The following is a 17,149-nucleotide window of genomic DNA, read 5'->3' on the forward strand; positions in this document are numbered from 1 at the left end:
TGCCTTCAGTTCTTCTACTTCAGTCTTCAGTAATGAGCTATGACATCAGTCACTGTCAACAGCAATATTAAAGCAAATGGGCTAATCCCTTACTGTGGGCAAATTTTGTGAGACAATATGTTGATCACAGTAAATCGAAATATGGACTTTTTTGTTATCTTACATTTTCCAATTACATTTTACTGCAGGTTTGAACTCACACTACCTGGAATGAAGAAAACTGTCTAGAGGAAATATCTTCACTTCTCAACCAATGGCAATGGGTGCAGCATGTGTGTGAGGGGCTCAGTAAAAAATTTAATAAACTACAGTGGATATACAGAGTTCTGCCAACCTCATATACAGGAGATCTCAAAGGGATTCACCACCCTTGGACTATTCCAATTTTATTGTGTTACGACATTAAGTAATTTAATTAGTTTTTTTTGCCTCTGATCAACAAAAAACATTTCCATAATGTTAAAGTGAAAAATAATTTGGGAGGCTGTGGAAAGAGATTCTATGATCAGATGAGACCAAAATAGAGCTTTTTGGCTGCACATTATCCTGAGAACACCACAATCCCTTCAATGAAGCATAGTTGTGCAGCATTATGATATGGTGATGCTTCTCAGCATCAGGGCCTTGAAAGCTGGTTAGGATGTAGGGCAGAATGGATGCAGCAAATTACAGAGAAGTCCTGGAAGAAAACCTGCTAAAGTCTGCAAGCGACCTTGGACAGCAGGACAATGACCCCAAACATACAGCTAAAGTCACAATAGTGGCTTAAAAACAAAAAGATCAAAGCCCGGACCTCAGTCCAATTAGGAATATGTGGAAGGTCTTGAAAATAGCTGCAAAAGATTTCTTCCCCCAACATGACGAAGGCTGAGGAATTTTACAGATGAGCAGTGCTCTTAGAGGCTTATCAAAGTAGACTCATGGCTGTAATTGCTGCCTAAGGTGCATCCAGCAAATGTTGACTAAAGGGAGTGAATACTTATGCAATCAGTTATTTTCGGTTTTCTATTTGTAATTAATTTAGATTTTTTTTTTAAATGAATGTTGTAACACAAGAAATTGTGGAAAGGTCCGAGGGGAGTGAATACTTTCGAGAGCAGCTGTAAACTGCATTGACACAAAGCCAGGCTTTTTCTATACTATCATTTTCTTAGGTCATTCCTCTCAGGGTTGCAAAAGTTGTGATATTACACCAAAGGTCAAAAGCAAAAGAAAATTGCATATTTAATATAGTTTTATCTGTTGGTAGTCAAAATGCCCAATTTTGCACAGATATTTTTATGTTTGAATGTCTAGGATACGGGTGCTCTTAATATGAATGTAGAGGTAAAAAAAAAATCTTTGAAGGTCAATCTTGTTCCAGGTATTTTGTATCTTATTGCAATATTATTTATATTTTTCTCTCCTGAATTAAAGCAATATGTTAACATTGTATGTTATCTTGTGATGTGATTCACTACCTCGTATAGTCTACCTTGGCTAGTTCTCTTTTTTTCTTTTTTTCCTTGTTTATTTCTTTTAATAAAATGATTAAAATGGGTGATACATTATGTAACCCATGTTAGGGTTTTGTCCAATACGGATCAAAATACCTTTAAAGGTTGTTTGGTTTTGAATCCAATGTCCTAGAATACAGAAATAAAAAAATTGTCACTGTCAAAATACTTTGGAGTTCACATTTTATGGGCATCTTGTCAATAGCAGGGGTTGGGGAGGTGCAGATTCATAATACATATTAGAAATTACAACTACTATCTTTTATAGGTAGGTAATTATTGGTTAATGGGGTCGGTATGTATGTGTAATGGTTCTTGTATGTATGTGTAATGGTTTTGGTATTTACATGCCTCAGTTTAAAAAAATAACAAATTACATTGGTCTCAGCATGATTTGCCTAAATCACAGCTAGGACATTTGGATAAAGATCTTGCATTTTGTTTCATCATTGACAAAAGAAGTTTAAATTGTTTTAACTAACATATATACACACCACACACTTTCCCACATACAGACAGACACATCGACTGTTTTGTGTAGTAATTGTGTAATTGCAAGTTTCTTCTGTCTTAATATTTTGTTAGACATTTTATGCTTCATTTGAAATGGGTAGGTTGGATTCGAACCATTGCTGCACCAGTATGTGTACATTTGCCACCCTAGACAACTTTTATTTATTTATATATTAATAATATATCTAGTCCTGGGCTGTCATTGTAAATAAGAATGTATTCTCACTAGACTTGCCTGATTAAATTAATAAAATACAAATTATGAACGTTCACTAGCGATGCTAAGCAGAAATCAACATGTGGGCACTGAAGGTTGGTATACAACATATGCAACCTGGATAACACTTTTTATCAGTAAACAATAGGTTTATGGCCCTTGTGCTAAGTCTAGGCCACCAGAACACATCCCTATAGGATATATTTAGCATTTTGAAGTCAGAGTGCACGGGATTCCAACACTTGAATGTATACAACTAGGTGTGACATCCCACTTCATTAGCTGATTCCTCCTGATGACTTGGTTTGACCCACCAAGTGTTCACACTATAGTGGTTCCCAACCCTTTTCAGTTACTGTACCACCAATTGATGTTTGCTCTGCTTGGAGTACCCCTGCAGTACCCCCTCATGTTAATTTCATTATCAAGCCTATGGTGTCTTGAGTGTTCTAAAGTACTCCCTGCATAGAGGCCAAGTACCTCCAGGGGTCCTAGTACCCCTGGTAAGGAACCACTGCTAGGCCAAACAAATTTTAGGCTGATATTCAGCCACAACTCTGAGTAGTTTAAATGTTCAGGTTTCAAATGATCCCAGGTAAATAACCATATCAGGTAAATAACTTTCCTCCTTAGAGATGCTGCACAACATACCATGTACTGTTTCCGGCTAGGATTAAACATAATTAGAATGAACGAACAAAACATTAACTTGAATAGGGATTCAAGTACTATTTGTTAGATGTTTATGCATTTTTTCATTTTCCATATACGTAATGATTTATAAACTGGCCTCAGAGAGTATTTAACTGTAAAGATCCTCGAGGAGCCGAAAGGCTACAAACGGGGAGGAGGCGGTGGCTGGTCGCGTCGTTGCCTTAACAACAAGGCGGACTAGTAGCAACAGTACGCCAGTTTCGAAATGCTGAAACTGTCCTACCTACCTTCCTATGCACGAAAAATGCTTGGCTAGGTTTATGAACAAACGAGATAATTTCAGTTCGGGTAGTTAATGCGCATACGTTCGTTAGATAGTTGTACATGTTATTAGCACCTAGTTTGCAAAGAAGTAACTAACGCGGGTGTCCTTTAACGCCGGTTGTCGTTATTTTACGCGTTGGTAGGTAGTACGTAGGTCAACGTTAACTTGATCTGCTGTACAGTACAGTGGCTAGTTAAGACTAGTTATTTTTTGTGTTTACAGAAGTTATACAGTAGCTATATATAGCTAATAGGTCTATTAATGCGTTTTAAGAGTTCCGTAGTTGAATCGATAGTATAAATGGTAAACAGTTGGGCCTACTGTACAGTACAGTAATTCTTTATATTCTTGAAATTCAACATGGGAACTCAGGTAAGTTTGCTCTAATTTTAAAGTTCTAACAGTCGCTATCTAGCTGCTAGGGCTAACAGTGATTAGCTAGATAAAAGTTACTGACTCTACTGTATGTAGATACTTGTCCCAGGACCAAATGTTCAATCCGTTTTTTATTCGAAATTCAACAGACATTCACATTGGTTACTCCATTCAGGCTCCTTTCCACATTTAGGGACCGAGGTAAAAGAGCAAACCAGGTAATTGCCGAAATGTCAGAAGACGAATATAGTATCATTATGGACTCTCATCTACATCAATCCATATGCTAAATACTATACATTTCATATAGTCAAAAATATCTTTATTGACATTATCACTAACCAAAAAATAAATGAAAGCATGTTTAATTCAGTATTTCTTCAATATCTTTTTCAGTGATTCTCAAAGGGACTTAAAACCTGATGTATATTATTCTAGAAATAGCTGGCCTACTTGTTCAGGCTTTGTTTTGGTGAGCCATTATGGATTTATTAATAATAAATCAATCAATGGAAACACCTCTAATTCGGTATTTCTTCAATATCTTTTTTTAATGATTGTCATAGAAACTTCACACCTGTTGTATATTATTCTAAAAATAGCTGGCCTACTTGTTCAAGCTTTGTTTTGTTGAAAAAGTAATTATGGATTTATTAATAATCAATAGAAACACCTCCAATTCGGTATTTCTTCAATATCTTTTTCAATGATTGTCATAGGAACTTCAAACCAAATGTATATTATTTTAAAATTAGCTGGTCTATTTGTTCAAGCTTTGTTTTGGTGGAAAAACTCTTTATTGATTTATAAATAATGAATCAATGAATGGAAACACCTCCTATAAGGTGTTTCCATTGAAATACAGAATTTAACATTCTTTAATTGATTTATTGATTAGTAATAAATCAATAAAGATATTTTTGACAATATGAAGTGTGGTTTAGTATTTAGCATGTGGATTGATGTAGATGAGAGTCCATAATGATACTATATTCGTCTATAGACATTTCGGCGATTACCTGGTTTACTCTTGTACCTCGGTCCCTAAATGTGGAAGGGAGTCTGAACAGAGGAACGAATGTGAATGTCTGTTGATTCTCGAATCTAAAACTGATTTCACCTCGGTCTCTTCACAGAATGCATTGCATAAAAAGAAGCTGCCCAAGATCACCGGCAATCAGGAACGCCTCCTACCACAACTTCCACAGGTACAGTAATGGTACCCAAACGCAACACCTTTCTCCAGGCTTTGGCTAATCAGCAGTAATGGACGCGTTCGCACATTATGGGCTATGCGTACCGTCTTGGTTTTGCATTATAGAAAGCGCTTGAATTTGGATGAAAGAATTGCAGGGTCTGACAAATCGCAAATTCGACTATGTTCATCAAAATGTATGTTTTTATAAGGTTTGCTTAAAAAAGGAACCGGAACGCTGTTTGCCTAATATTAGAAGTACCGGAACACTTTTCCGCCCAAGTTGAGCACTGATGATAGAAAGTGGGGATGGTGCCCAACTGGAGTAACTAATTAATTGTTATTGTTTTGTCACATACTTGCTCTCAGCTTCCTGTTTGATTTAAACTATAACATAATATCTGTCTTCTAAGGTTCGCTCCAAACCAACGTGGCAGGACACTGCTCTTGCATTTGTCCTGCAGTCACCAGCCAGGGGAGAGTCCCATGGCACCTTTGGAGCACCAGTTAGACTCCCCAGTAAGTTGTTCATTAGCACAAGCTACATAGTTTTAATTTATAGTTTTCCAAACATTTATCTGAAGGTGGGTGACTGAAATGGAAAACAGCATGTGCAAGTGCAACCTGTAAATATTATAGATATATTATAGATCCCATTAAACTTTGTTAGATGAATCACGGCTGCTAGTGTAAAGCTACAACATTGTGGTCCCACAGGAGAGGTTAAAGAACCACTGTCTTAAGTGACCAACCTATTCTGATGCATATCCACTGTAGGAGATGAGCCGGGTGGAAGTCTGAGCAGAGACATGGATGGCTCCAAGAGCAGAGAGGCTGGAGTGTCATTAAAGTCCTCCAAACGTCACAGCAGTAGCCACGCTCAGCCCAAGAAGGACCGGGAGCACTTCCGTAGTGCCCTGGTCAGCATAATCCTGTGAGCTTGACTAATGAATTTATCCTTTCATTCTACTCCATCTCCATCCACTGAACGCTGAACACCACTGTTCACTGAATTAAAACATTCTCTTTTTACCGAATTTTGCCGTTCTGTTTTAGGCAGGATGAGTCTGCCAGTGGACAAATTGTTGTGGAGGACAGCAAGCCTTCTACCTCTATGTCCCCCACAGCAACAGAGAAGGACATTCTAGTAAGGGAAGGGGAAATACAATCATCTAATTCAATGGTTTTGATTTGAAACCTAAAATGCATGCAGATTCAAAAAAAAAAAGTTTACAAATGTAGGTTACACCTTATTTTAAAACTCGTCCACATTTTTTCAGCAAAGCTTTTGTGTTTCACATGTATCCTGAAAGGCATTTAAAAAATATGTAGCACAGTCCATACCTATTAGGACACTGATACCATTATACATTTTTTCACCCTTCGTATATTTTCGTTCAGTGTGGGATACTGTATATTGTTCATTTATGTTCGAAAAGGAATATAACACTGCAATATTCTTTCAATGTTTTTTATTTGTCCAAAACGTCAGAGATATTACTATTACATTCGTAATGGGATTGACACAGAGAATGTGGCAGCCATGGAGGACTCCTGGCTGGAAAATGTTCTGGACCTGGTGCCCACTCACCTCAAGGCACTGTCTAAGACCATAGAGCTTCTAACAGATGAGATGAAAGAGGATTACCTGCTCAGTGTGAAGAAATCTATTGGTAATTTACCAAATGCAAAACCAACTTTTTGCTTTAAATTGTCATTAAAATAATAGTTCTGGATTTTTAAACGAATAGGCTCTTCATTTACTATCTTAGAGTCAGGGAAAAACCTGAATCATTTTTGGCAACATTCTTAAAACAGCTTATAGAGAAGTAGAAGTGGTGTCAATTAATTCATCTGAAGTAGGTAAAGGGCTTTATTTCCCAGATGAGAAACTGTCAATCTGCAGACTCACATTTTCTCATTGGTTTCATGATACTGGATGCATAACAATAACATTTCTAGATTCTTTTGTACATTTTTTATTATTGTCTTCTCACTGACATGCATTTTAAGTATTGATGTTGATTTGTTTTCTTTGTTTGCAGTGGATTTTGTACTTCGGGATCCTAGGGAAAGAGATGAAGACAACGTTAAAGATCTTCCTCCACACAGAGTTGAGTAAGTCCTGTTACATCTAGAGAGGATTTGACAGTATGTCCAGTAGTTTGATAAACACTTAATCTTAATACTTTGAACAAAAAAGACATCCGATTGATTGAAAACAGATCAAGTAGAAGACAATTAGCTCCCAAACCTGGTTATTTATTGAAGCAACCTGTTAACAATAATGTCAGTCTAAATGTTGCAACTTGTTTTTAGTCCTCTGAAAAAGATAAACGTATTCTTTTCCTTCCTGTACATTTTCAATTCTAAGAATCGAAGTGGTCCCAAAACCGTGGAACAAGTCTTTCCTTCATGCCCGAAAGAAAATAAGGGATAATCTTCACTCCATCAACCCCACAATGCTTTCAGTGTTGGACCTGTGGCATGTTTCATTTGAGTGAGTGCTTCTATCCTATGCATCCTCTTATTCTATCCTCATAGACTCACTACTTTCTGTTTTTCTTCTCTTCCACCGTTTCAACAATCTCACCCCTGTGCTCTCCACACAGGAAGATACGTCTCATAGATATTGAGGAGTTCCACAACAGGGCGGAGTCAATGGAGCTGTCTGTCTTCCAGCAGCTGGTCACCAGACACATTGAGGGTGCCAAGGAAATCCTCCTTAGAAAGTAGGCACACTTTATAGAGTTGATCCATGTTGGGTTAGGTACATTCAAACCAGCAAAACTAGCTGGCTTCTGTGGTGAAATGTTAGTGGATTGTAGATTATCGTTTGCCGTGCTGTTTCTGTCTTTCATACAGTTAGTAACTGTGTACTTGTGAACAGGTGGTTTCCTGAAGTTCAGCGCATTTACTATCAGGGGAACAAGCGCAAGCTGGTCCCCAGCAACACCAATGTAGCCAAACTGCAGTCCTTCTTTAACTGCGTGGCAGCCCTGATGACCTCACAGCTCCAGAGTCTGGCATTGGAGTCCATCCAGGATTACACACACCTCATTTCCCAGGACCCGGTAACTGCAACATGCACTCCCATGTTGGTTTTACATTAACATTGATTTAAGGAGTTTGGCAGATGCTCATTTTGAGAGCAACCTACAGTAGTAACTGCATTCATTGTTCATATTTTTTGTACTGGTCCCCCTTGGCAATCAAATCCACAATCCTGCCAATCCAAATGGTCTTACAAATAGAATTTCAATATATTTCTGAGGAAACGCTATTGACTACCATAACAAAGGATTAATTACCTCAACCTTAAACCCTAAACCTAACCTAAACAGTATTTCTAACCAAAACCTCAACTCCAAGCCTAGAATATACTTTTTGGTCTTCACAAGTATAGATACAGTTTGGTCCTGAAATAATTGGCTGCTGACACAAGTTTTGTTATTTTGGCTGTTCACCAAATGTATTCAAGTTACAGTTGAATAAAGAAGATGGGCTTAAAGTGCAGCATTTAATTGGAGTGTGTTTAATTGGAGGAATTACAGCTCTTTAATATGTTGCCCCCTCTTTTTCAAGGGACCAAAAGTAATTGTAAAATTGACACAAAAGCTGTTTCATAGGCAGGTGTGGGCTGTTCATTTGTTATTTCTTCATCAATTAAACAGGTAAAAGGTCTGGATTTATTCCAGGTGTGGCATTCGCATTTGGGGAGCTGTTGCTGTGCGCCCACAACATGCGGTCCAAGGAGCTCTCAATGCAAGTGAAACAGGCCATCCTTAGGCTGCAAAAAATAAAATCATAGAAATAGCCGGAACATTAGTAGTGGCCAAATCAACAGTTTGATATATTCTGAGAAAAAAAGAACACACTGGTGAGCTCTGCAACACAAAATGGCTTGGATGTCCACGGAAGACTAGAGCGATGGATGATCGTAGGATCCTTTCCATGGAGAAGAAAAACCCCTTCACAACAACCAGCCAAGTAAAGAACACTGTCCAGGAGGTAGGCATATCATCCAAGTCTATCCAAGTCTACCATAAAGAGAAGACTTCATGAGAGCAAATACAGAGGGTTCACCACAAGGTGCAAACCAGTCATAAGCCCCAAGAGTAGAAAGGCCAGATTAGACTTTGCCCAAAAAAAAAGCCAGCCCAGTTCTGGAACAGCATTCTTTGGACAGATGAAACTAAGATCAATATGTACCAGAATGATGGGAAGAAAAAAATATGGAGAAGGCTTGGAATGGCTCATGATCCGAAGCTTACCACATCTGTGAAACATGGTGGAGGCAATGTGATGGCATGGCCATGCATGGCTTCCGATGGCACTGGGTCACTTGTGTTTTTTGATGATGTGACAGAGGACAGAAGCAGCTGGATGAATTCTGCAGTGTATCGGGATATATTGTCTGCTCAGATTCAGAGAAATTCAACAAAGTTGATTGGACGGCGCTTCACTTTACAGATTGGACAATGACCCAAAGCATACTGTGAAAGCAAACCAGGAGCTTACTTCGAATGCAAACCAGAAATATTCTGCAATGGCTGAGTCAATAGCCTGATCTCAACCCAATCGAGCATGCTTTTCACTTGCTGAAGACAAAACTTAAGGCAGAAAGACCCACGAACAAACAACAACTGAAGACATCTTGCGGTAAAGGCCTGGCAAAGCATCACAAAGGAGGAAACCCAGCATTTGGTGATGTCCATGCGTTCCAAACTCAAAGCAGTCATTGCCTGCAAAAGATTCTCGACCGATAATTAAAACTGAACATTTTATTTATGATTGTGTTAATTTGTCCAATTAGATTTGAGCCCCTGAATAAAGGGGACTGTGTATGAAAATGGTTCCTAATCGTTTCATACAATATTTTTGTTCAACCCCTTGAATTAAAGCTGAAAATCTGCAGTTCAATTGCATCTTGTTTGTTAATTTCAAATCCATTGTGGTGGCATACAGAGCCAAAATGATGAAAATTATGTCAGTGTCCAAATATTTCCTGACCAAACTGTATACAGGAACACACCCAAGGTATGCTAGTCATTTTGATTTTGGGGTCCCATCATTTTCCAGTATTCAGTGAGGGCCTACGAGCACCCTGGCTTCGTCCTGGAACTGATTCTGGATAAGACGCAAATCAAATTTGAGCCCAGCTTCAAAGAGTTTGAGGTCGTCTTTCTCAACGTCTTTGACATGATGCTGAAGTCTATCAGCTTGGTGCCACGTGTGGAGACCAAGCTCTACTCAGAATGGGTAATGTACTGGATGTTTATGTGTGTCATAGTGTGTGCGCATTTGCATGTAACCAGGGTTTGGAAATCTGATATCAGGTTTGGAGGGGACAATTACATAACATTTTCTCAAGAGCATTTTTTGAGGGATAAACCAAAAGTAGCGCTGTAAATACTGTTTTTGTTTGCACTATCGGTTTGCTTGCTACTGTAGCTCTGCAAATTCAGCTATTGTGTGTGAACCTTACCAACATAAAACAAACTTTCTGGTTTAACCTCTCGTTAGCAACGTGCATTGAGTGCCTTTCAGACGGTGGACAGGAACACTGTCACCTTGCCAGCTAAGGAACACTACATTCATTCCATTGCAAGCTTCTCTCATTTACTCAAATTCAAAAAGCTGCAAAAGATGGTTGATGTTACTGTAGCTTGCTAGCAAACAACAGCTAACCGCTAGCTAACATAAAAGGTTACCTATAGTTCAATGCAGAGAAAATGAAGGCTGGTGACGGTTAGAAATGTGTGTTATTGTATTGATTGGTAGAAGTAAAGAAATGTCTAACATATCCTTTGTTTGAACTACTTGCTGAAAGTCAACCACCAACGACAGGCTGTCAAATTCTCACACACGCGTACCTGTGCAATGGAGAAGGCCCTGACTGCAGGGTGCAGTTCCGGGCCAGGCTCAATGTGGGCGGAGTCAAATGCGTTTAACCCGACCCCTTCTCTCCTTAAGTCTGTGAACCACTGAAGCTGAGGTTCACCAAGGTATCAACATCAACGAAAGCGAATCTTAATCAAACCTATCCTACATAGATATACATACAAATATAAACTTTGTTGCTTAAGTTTTCATGACGTTTGCTCAATAATTGAATTAAGAAGTTGATGAAACCCACTGTTGCAAAATAAAGGTACCTTGCAGAAAATAGTGTGTGGTGAAGCAGTAACCACAACTAAAGAATCATTATGGAAAACGTGCACATGCTATCAGAAAGGACCAAAGTGGTATAGCTAATTGGGTTACTATAGAAAAACATTTATCAAAATGTTGTATTTAATTTCAAATACATTTTAGATTTTTATACACGCATTGTATACGATAGTTAAATGCTGAGCGTTTAATATTTGAAAGCATACAATTTCCAATTTCATAGCCCATTGATAGAATTATTTTCTGTTTCTTTTTGGCTGTGTTCTGATAGCCTATGTTTTTTTTCGTTTGAATTCAAAGCAATTAAATGTACTAATTTAGTTTATAAATTCTATAGGCAAAATGTTGTTTAAAAAGCAGAGCATCTGATATTCTTGGCAGCGGCCGAAAATTCTATACAATTTCGTTGTCGTATTAAATTTATAATAAATAATATAGTGCTACCTGTTTGGGTTAATACTTTTTGGCAAAAAAACGGAGGGTGGGGTCACATGTGGGCAGAGTCAAACGTTTGACTCCACCCACATTGATCCTCGCCCTGAATTGCACACTGCAGTCAGGGGTACTTGGCACGATGTGCCAATGCTGAGGGTCCGGGGGGCAGTGGGTCAAACCATTGTAAGGAAATTGCCAGAGATTGAGTGATTTGTAAGTTGAGCGAGTGGACAGTGTGCACGTAGGGTAAGAGTGCAGGTATGTAATCCCAGTTTATTTCTTTAATTTCCGTTTTGAAAATCCATTGCTGGTGGCCCTAATAATCGCAGGTGACGTTCGCGCGGGTGAAACCTATTTGAGTGTGGGTGTTCACGATTGCAAGCGTGCACTCGCATGCCTGATGTTTCTGCAACATTTTGACAATGTTAGTGGAGCAAAATATCAGACTACTGCAGATTTAGTGTACGTACGAAAAGCTACAGATATCTAGATTTTTTTATATAATAATGTCAATGCTCTTTTCTAGAAGATTTTTCAACAATGTTTTGAAGTAATAAAAAATATGAATAAAACAACAGAATATGCTAAAACATCCTTTGATTTTGAGTAATGTTCAGATAAAAAGTCAGATTCTGGAAGATCAAGGGTTATTGGATTAATTGTAATGACTGAATATTTGACAGACCTTTAGCGTGAATAGATGTAGCCCAATCATATTGAAGTAGAAAGCAATGGTTTTAAAACCATTTGCAAAAGTTCTGTACTTAACCCACAAGGTACAATGCAAATTCCGCTTTTGGCCAGCTATGTAAACTAACATTGAGTGATCCTGCAAAAGGTGTTCAATTGGTTATAAGCTATTCCTATTTGTCTTCTAATAGCTCTTAAAATCCGATTACCTTACTTATATTAATCAAAAAGTTGAGTTACTGATTACAAATGTGGACAGGTGTTTGTAACTGTAACGGATCACATTTAAAACGTACCGGGGTAAATTAGTTTTTTTGTTCGATATTCAGAGTTTGCTTGTTAATAGCGCGCCCCAAAAACGTCCTACAAAGACGAAAGCGTTATATATAATATAATATAACGTTACTTTCAATGGAGGGATATTACGCGGATAAGGCTAAGGAACCGTCTTAAAAGTGCATTCAGCAGAAATCCTTATTTCAAAATGTTCTTTCTTCTGACTACTTCAATTTTTTTTCACCACATTTCTAATTATTAAAGGTGTTATTATTTGTTTATACTAAAAAAATATAAACACAAATAAGCTAACTCATTATACAGATTATGATATTATTCAAGAGACATATTAGCTCTAAATCAGTTTGTTTTGAACACTGACCTTCCTTCCCAATTTCCCCCTTATTAATAGCTATTTTTCCTTCTGCTTTAATTTCTCATTCTAAACAGCTCAAAACACATATCAGCTAGAGATGTACATAAAAGTTTATGTTCGTTTACCTGTCCTTAAAAAGGTACACCTCTCATTTTCCCCATCATTTGTCTTCATTTTTGTAAATATTTTTACCTTATTACAACCCTAACAAATATATGCATTTTACAATAAGTTTCTATCCAGGTGACATATGCCTCTAGAAACAATTGTATATCCATCTATGCAATACATTTTTAATTGCTCATTATCCATATGAGATGCCCATCTACAAACGTGTGGTGTTTTCCTGTATCTATCCCCTCAAAGGTACACCAATATTCAAAAGTCAATACAACTCTTTTACCAAATATAGATACCTTTTAATATAACCTTTTTATTAATCAAGAAGACATCTGAAACCACATTTATATTGGTAACTGACCTTCTCCAGAGTACAGTCTGTGGATTAGCCATTTTCAATTTTGTTAATTTTAGCAGCTTTTGTCCTTCTCTACTGCTATTTTTAATAGCTCACTATCCATATGTGGTGTGTTTTCCTTTACCCTTCCTCTATTATACAATTCTCTGTATAAAATGTACCAACTACAATTTTGTTATTACAACTCAATTACCTAATTTACATGCACTATTTTTAATAGCTTCCAATCCAAATGACATGGATTCTAAAAGCACTAGCATTTTGTTCACTGACCTTCCTTGTCAAGAGTACACCCCTTAGTTTTGCCATTTTAGATTTCGGTGAATTTACAGGAATTTATCTTTTGAGACCACTCTTTTTTAATAGCTCATTATCCATATGAGTTAGAAATCTAAAAACCAGTGTGGTGTGTTCTTTTATCTCTGTTCTGAAAGGAACACCTCTTATTTTTACCAAATTCATTATTTTGATTTTATTTTAACATTTTATTATTAAAACTTTATTACCTAATTCACATGAACATTTTTTAATAGCTTCCAATCCAGATGACATGTACCTCTTTTAACAGTATTTATTACAGTTAAAAGGGGTGTGGTAAGATGCTGCCCTGCTGTCTTTTGTCACATATTTTTTACCCAAAGGGGGGGCTGTCCCATGTCAATAATACACATTCCCTTTGTTCTGTCAATACCTAGGTTTGAAGCAAGGGGCAGGCTGTCATCCTCCACATTAAACCAAGGACCTTATGAGTTACCTAAACTCTAAGGGACACACAGCATCTGGATAGAGAACAGATAAACTGATGTTTTAAACTGATAGACAATTAATGGATAACCCAATGATCTTCTGAGACCATCCAATGATGACCATTAACAAATACCAGATCCCCCTCTCCTACGTTCCTTTTCTTATCTAAACATGGGGACTCCTTACCTTTAACTAGTAACCCATTTATACATGTATAGGACTAAGTATACATCAGTTCAAGAATTTTCATAACAGCACCTCTTCTTTTTTCCAAATTTATTATCTTGATTTATTTTTTAAATGTCATGCAACTCTTTTTTAATAGCTCACTATCCATATGAGTTAGAGATCTACAAACAAGTGTGTTGTGTTCCTTTACCTCTCTTCTGAAAGGTACACCTCAGATTTCTTCCAAATTCATAATCTTGAATTTATATAATTCTATTACCTAATTCACATGAACAATTTTTAATAGCTTCCATTCCAGATGACATGGACATCTAAAACCACTTGCATTTGTTTACTCGCCTGCCTTGTAAAGAGTACGCTTCTTTATATAGAGTATGCCCCTTAGTTTTGCCATTTTCAATTTCAGTAATTTTATCAGAATTTATCCTTTTTTAATAGCTCACTATCCATATGAGCTAGAGATTTACAAACAAGTGTGGTGTGTCCTTTTCCCTCTAATCTCACATCTACACCTTTTAATTTTTATACCAAATATTGTAGTCATTTTTTTTTTTTTTTGTGTGTAAATTGTTTTCATTCTTTAGTACAGAGGTGTCAAACCGGTTCCACGGAGGGCCAATTTTCTGCAGGTTTTCACTCTTACCTTGTACTTGATTGATTAATTAGGTCACTAATTGGTTAGTTTCTACCCTCACCTGGTTATTTAGATCTGAACCAATTTATAGGAAAAAACAAAAACCTGCTGATACTCGGCCCTCCGTGGAACCAATTTGACATTGCTGCTTTAGTATATTCAGAATATGCTTGCACTAACATCAAACATTTATTTAATTTCATCCATTTATTTGCCTAGTTGGAGCCATTGATCACAGTGCCTCTTACTCTGTGGACCTTCTTGCAATGATTATTTTGCTCTAGCGGTTATTGCAAAATATTGAATTAATAAGACATAATTATGTTAACATTCCTCACCTACAAATTATTTTCCTGTTTCAGCTTTTGTTTATATTTCATTGTCACATTTGACTTAGTAGTTATAAATGTGAAACACCTCTCTGGCCGTGGGTTCGAGCCCCGGTCACGCCACTGTAGATTGTGGCCGGAGTGTCTGGTAGGGTGGTGTATATTGGGCTGGTGTCGCATTGGGGGAGGTAATCGGCATAGAAGATTTCCTTGTGCCACTGCATTCCAGCAACGTCTCTGGCAGGGCGGGTGCCTCTGACCTGGCCATGTAACGTAACGTGAGCAAGCGTTTCCTCCAATGTGTTGGCTCACATTGACTTCTTGGTTAAAGGAGGGGGTGTAAAGAAGCAGAACGGCTAATCAGACAGGTTTCAGAGGAAGCCTGTGGCGATCTACGACTCTCCTGACTCAGCAGGGACTGTTGTAGTGGTGGCACCTGGTTGTACAGTGGGGTTGGGAGAAAAAGGGGGTGGAATATAAAAATGTAAAAGAAAATAATTGTTGAAATGTGAAACTCAGAACATCATTCTTATTAGCATATTTTACTATTTTACATATTTTATCAATATTGACACTACAGCTACCTTTGGTGGATTCTATTGTTATGTCGCTTGCACATTAACATTTAAAAATGTTTTAAATTGGGAATGGGAGTATGCTGTCACAGTTGAAGGAAGGCAGGACACAAGGAGCAGTGATATAGCAGGGTAACATCCTTTTAATTGTAACAACAAAACAACAAAAGGAGAGGCAAACCGCGAACTAATGCACAACACAACTGGCACAAACAATGATCCACAGCTGGAAGAGCAAAAGGTTAACTTAAATAGCGTCCCCAATTAGAGTCAATGTGGGTGACTAGAGGCACCTCTGCTGCCCGATTCTGACTGTGGTCCCCAGGCACATAGAGATGCCTAGAGGCCCTCAACCAGGACTTGTCACATGCTCCACTCATCATCAAAATCTTAATATTTTGATGTGAAATAGAACAAGACCAAACATGGACATAAAGAACAACATTACAATTAAGTCAATGTTGCCACAGTTCAAAATTCAAAATGTAGTTGTGTTATGTGTTATGTAAACATTGCACGAATATTGGAATACATACATTGAGAGTAGAGGGAAAAGAACACACCACCCTTGTTTGTAGATCTCTAGCTCATATTGACAGTGAGCTGTTAATCTCTGTAAAATCACTGAGATTGAAAATGGAAAATATAAGGCATGTACTGTCTACAAGGAAGATAAAAATGCTAATAGTTTTAGAAGTCCATGTCATCTGGATTGGAAGCTATTAAAATAGTTAATGTGAATTAGGTAAAAGAGTTGTAATAATACACAATCTTAAAATGAAATACAGATAATGAAGTGGTGTACCTTTCAGAAGACAGGTAAAGGAACACAACACACTTGTTCTTGGATCTGTAACTCATATGGACAGTGAGCTATTAAAAAAAGAGAGGTTTCAAATGATGAATTCCTATAAATTAACTGAAATTTGAAATGGAAAATCTAAGGGGCATACCCTTGAAAAGGAAGGTGAGTGAACATAATGCAAGTGGTTTTTGAGGTCCATGTAATTTGGATTGGAAGCTATTAAAAATAGTACATGTGAATTAGGTAATAGGGTTTGAACAATAACAATAAACAATAAAATCAAGATAATGAATATTGATAAAAGAGGTGTACCATTCAGAAGAGAAGTAAATGAACAGACCACACTTGTTTTCAAGTCTCTAGCTCATATGGATATTGAGCTATTAAAAACATGTGTATAGAAGGATCAATTCTGATATAAATCGAAATGTAAAAGATCAAATCTAAAGGTCAGTGACCAACATACAAGTTGTTGTAGGTGTATATGTCACCTCTATATGAATCTATTAAAAAATGAAATATATAAGGGTTTACAACCAAAATACATGTAGAAAATTATAGTTTTGTTTAATAACACCAAAAGTGTCTGTACCTATGATTATCCTTTACAGGGGCAGGTATTATTAGGTTGACACAAAATAAAATATATTTTTTTAGTCACATTGA

At 37.3% G+C, this 17,149-nt stretch overlaps 2 protein-coding genes across 4 annotated transcripts in view; both read left to right on the forward strand.

Annotated features, from left to right (window-relative positions):
• The window catches only part of esyt3 (extended synaptotagmin-like protein 3), a 42,906-nt gene extending 41,244 nt beyond the window's left edge, over nt 1-1,662 (forward strand). For both annotated transcript variants that reach the window (XM_010898805.4, XM_020055127.3), the window contains exon 23: nt 189-1,662. In XM_010898805.4, coding sequence (XP_010897107.3) covers nt 189-228 — 40 coding nt within the window. In that variant the 3' untranslated portion in view covers nt 229-1,662. The remainder of the gene's footprint in view (nt 1-188) is intronic.
• A 1,523-nt stretch (nt 1,663-3,185) lies between these two features.
• Nucleotides 3,186-17,149, forward strand: part of dnah7 (dynein, axonemal, heavy chain 7) — a 163,499-nt gene continuing 149,535 nt past the window's right edge. For both annotated transcript variants that reach the window (XM_010898809.3, XM_034286825.1), the window contains exons 1-11: nt 3,186-3,577; nt 4,717-4,788; nt 5,189-5,294; nt 5,553-5,709; nt 5,832-5,922; nt 6,268-6,448; nt 6,821-6,893; nt 7,150-7,275; nt 7,388-7,507; nt 7,666-7,849; nt 9,858-10,037. In XM_010898809.3, the coding sequence (XP_010897111.2) occupies nt 3,566-3,577; nt 4,717-4,788; nt 5,189-5,294; nt 5,553-5,709; nt 5,832-5,922; nt 6,268-6,448; nt 6,821-6,893; nt 7,150-7,275; nt 7,388-7,507; nt 7,666-7,849; nt 9,858-10,037 (1,302 nt within the window). In that variant the 5' untranslated portion in view covers nt 3,186-3,565. The remainder of the gene's footprint in view (nt 3,578-4,716; nt 4,789-5,188; nt 5,295-5,552; nt 5,710-5,831; nt 5,923-6,267; nt 6,449-6,820; nt 6,894-7,149; nt 7,276-7,387; nt 7,508-7,665; nt 7,850-9,857; nt 10,038-17,149) is intronic.

This window comes from Esox lucius, chromosome 16, assembly GCF_011004845.1.
Source record: "Esox lucius isolate fEsoLuc1 chromosome 16, fEsoLuc1.pri, whole genome shotgun sequence".
NCBI lineage: Eukaryota > Metazoa > Chordata > Actinopteri > Esociformes > Esocidae > Esox > Esox lucius.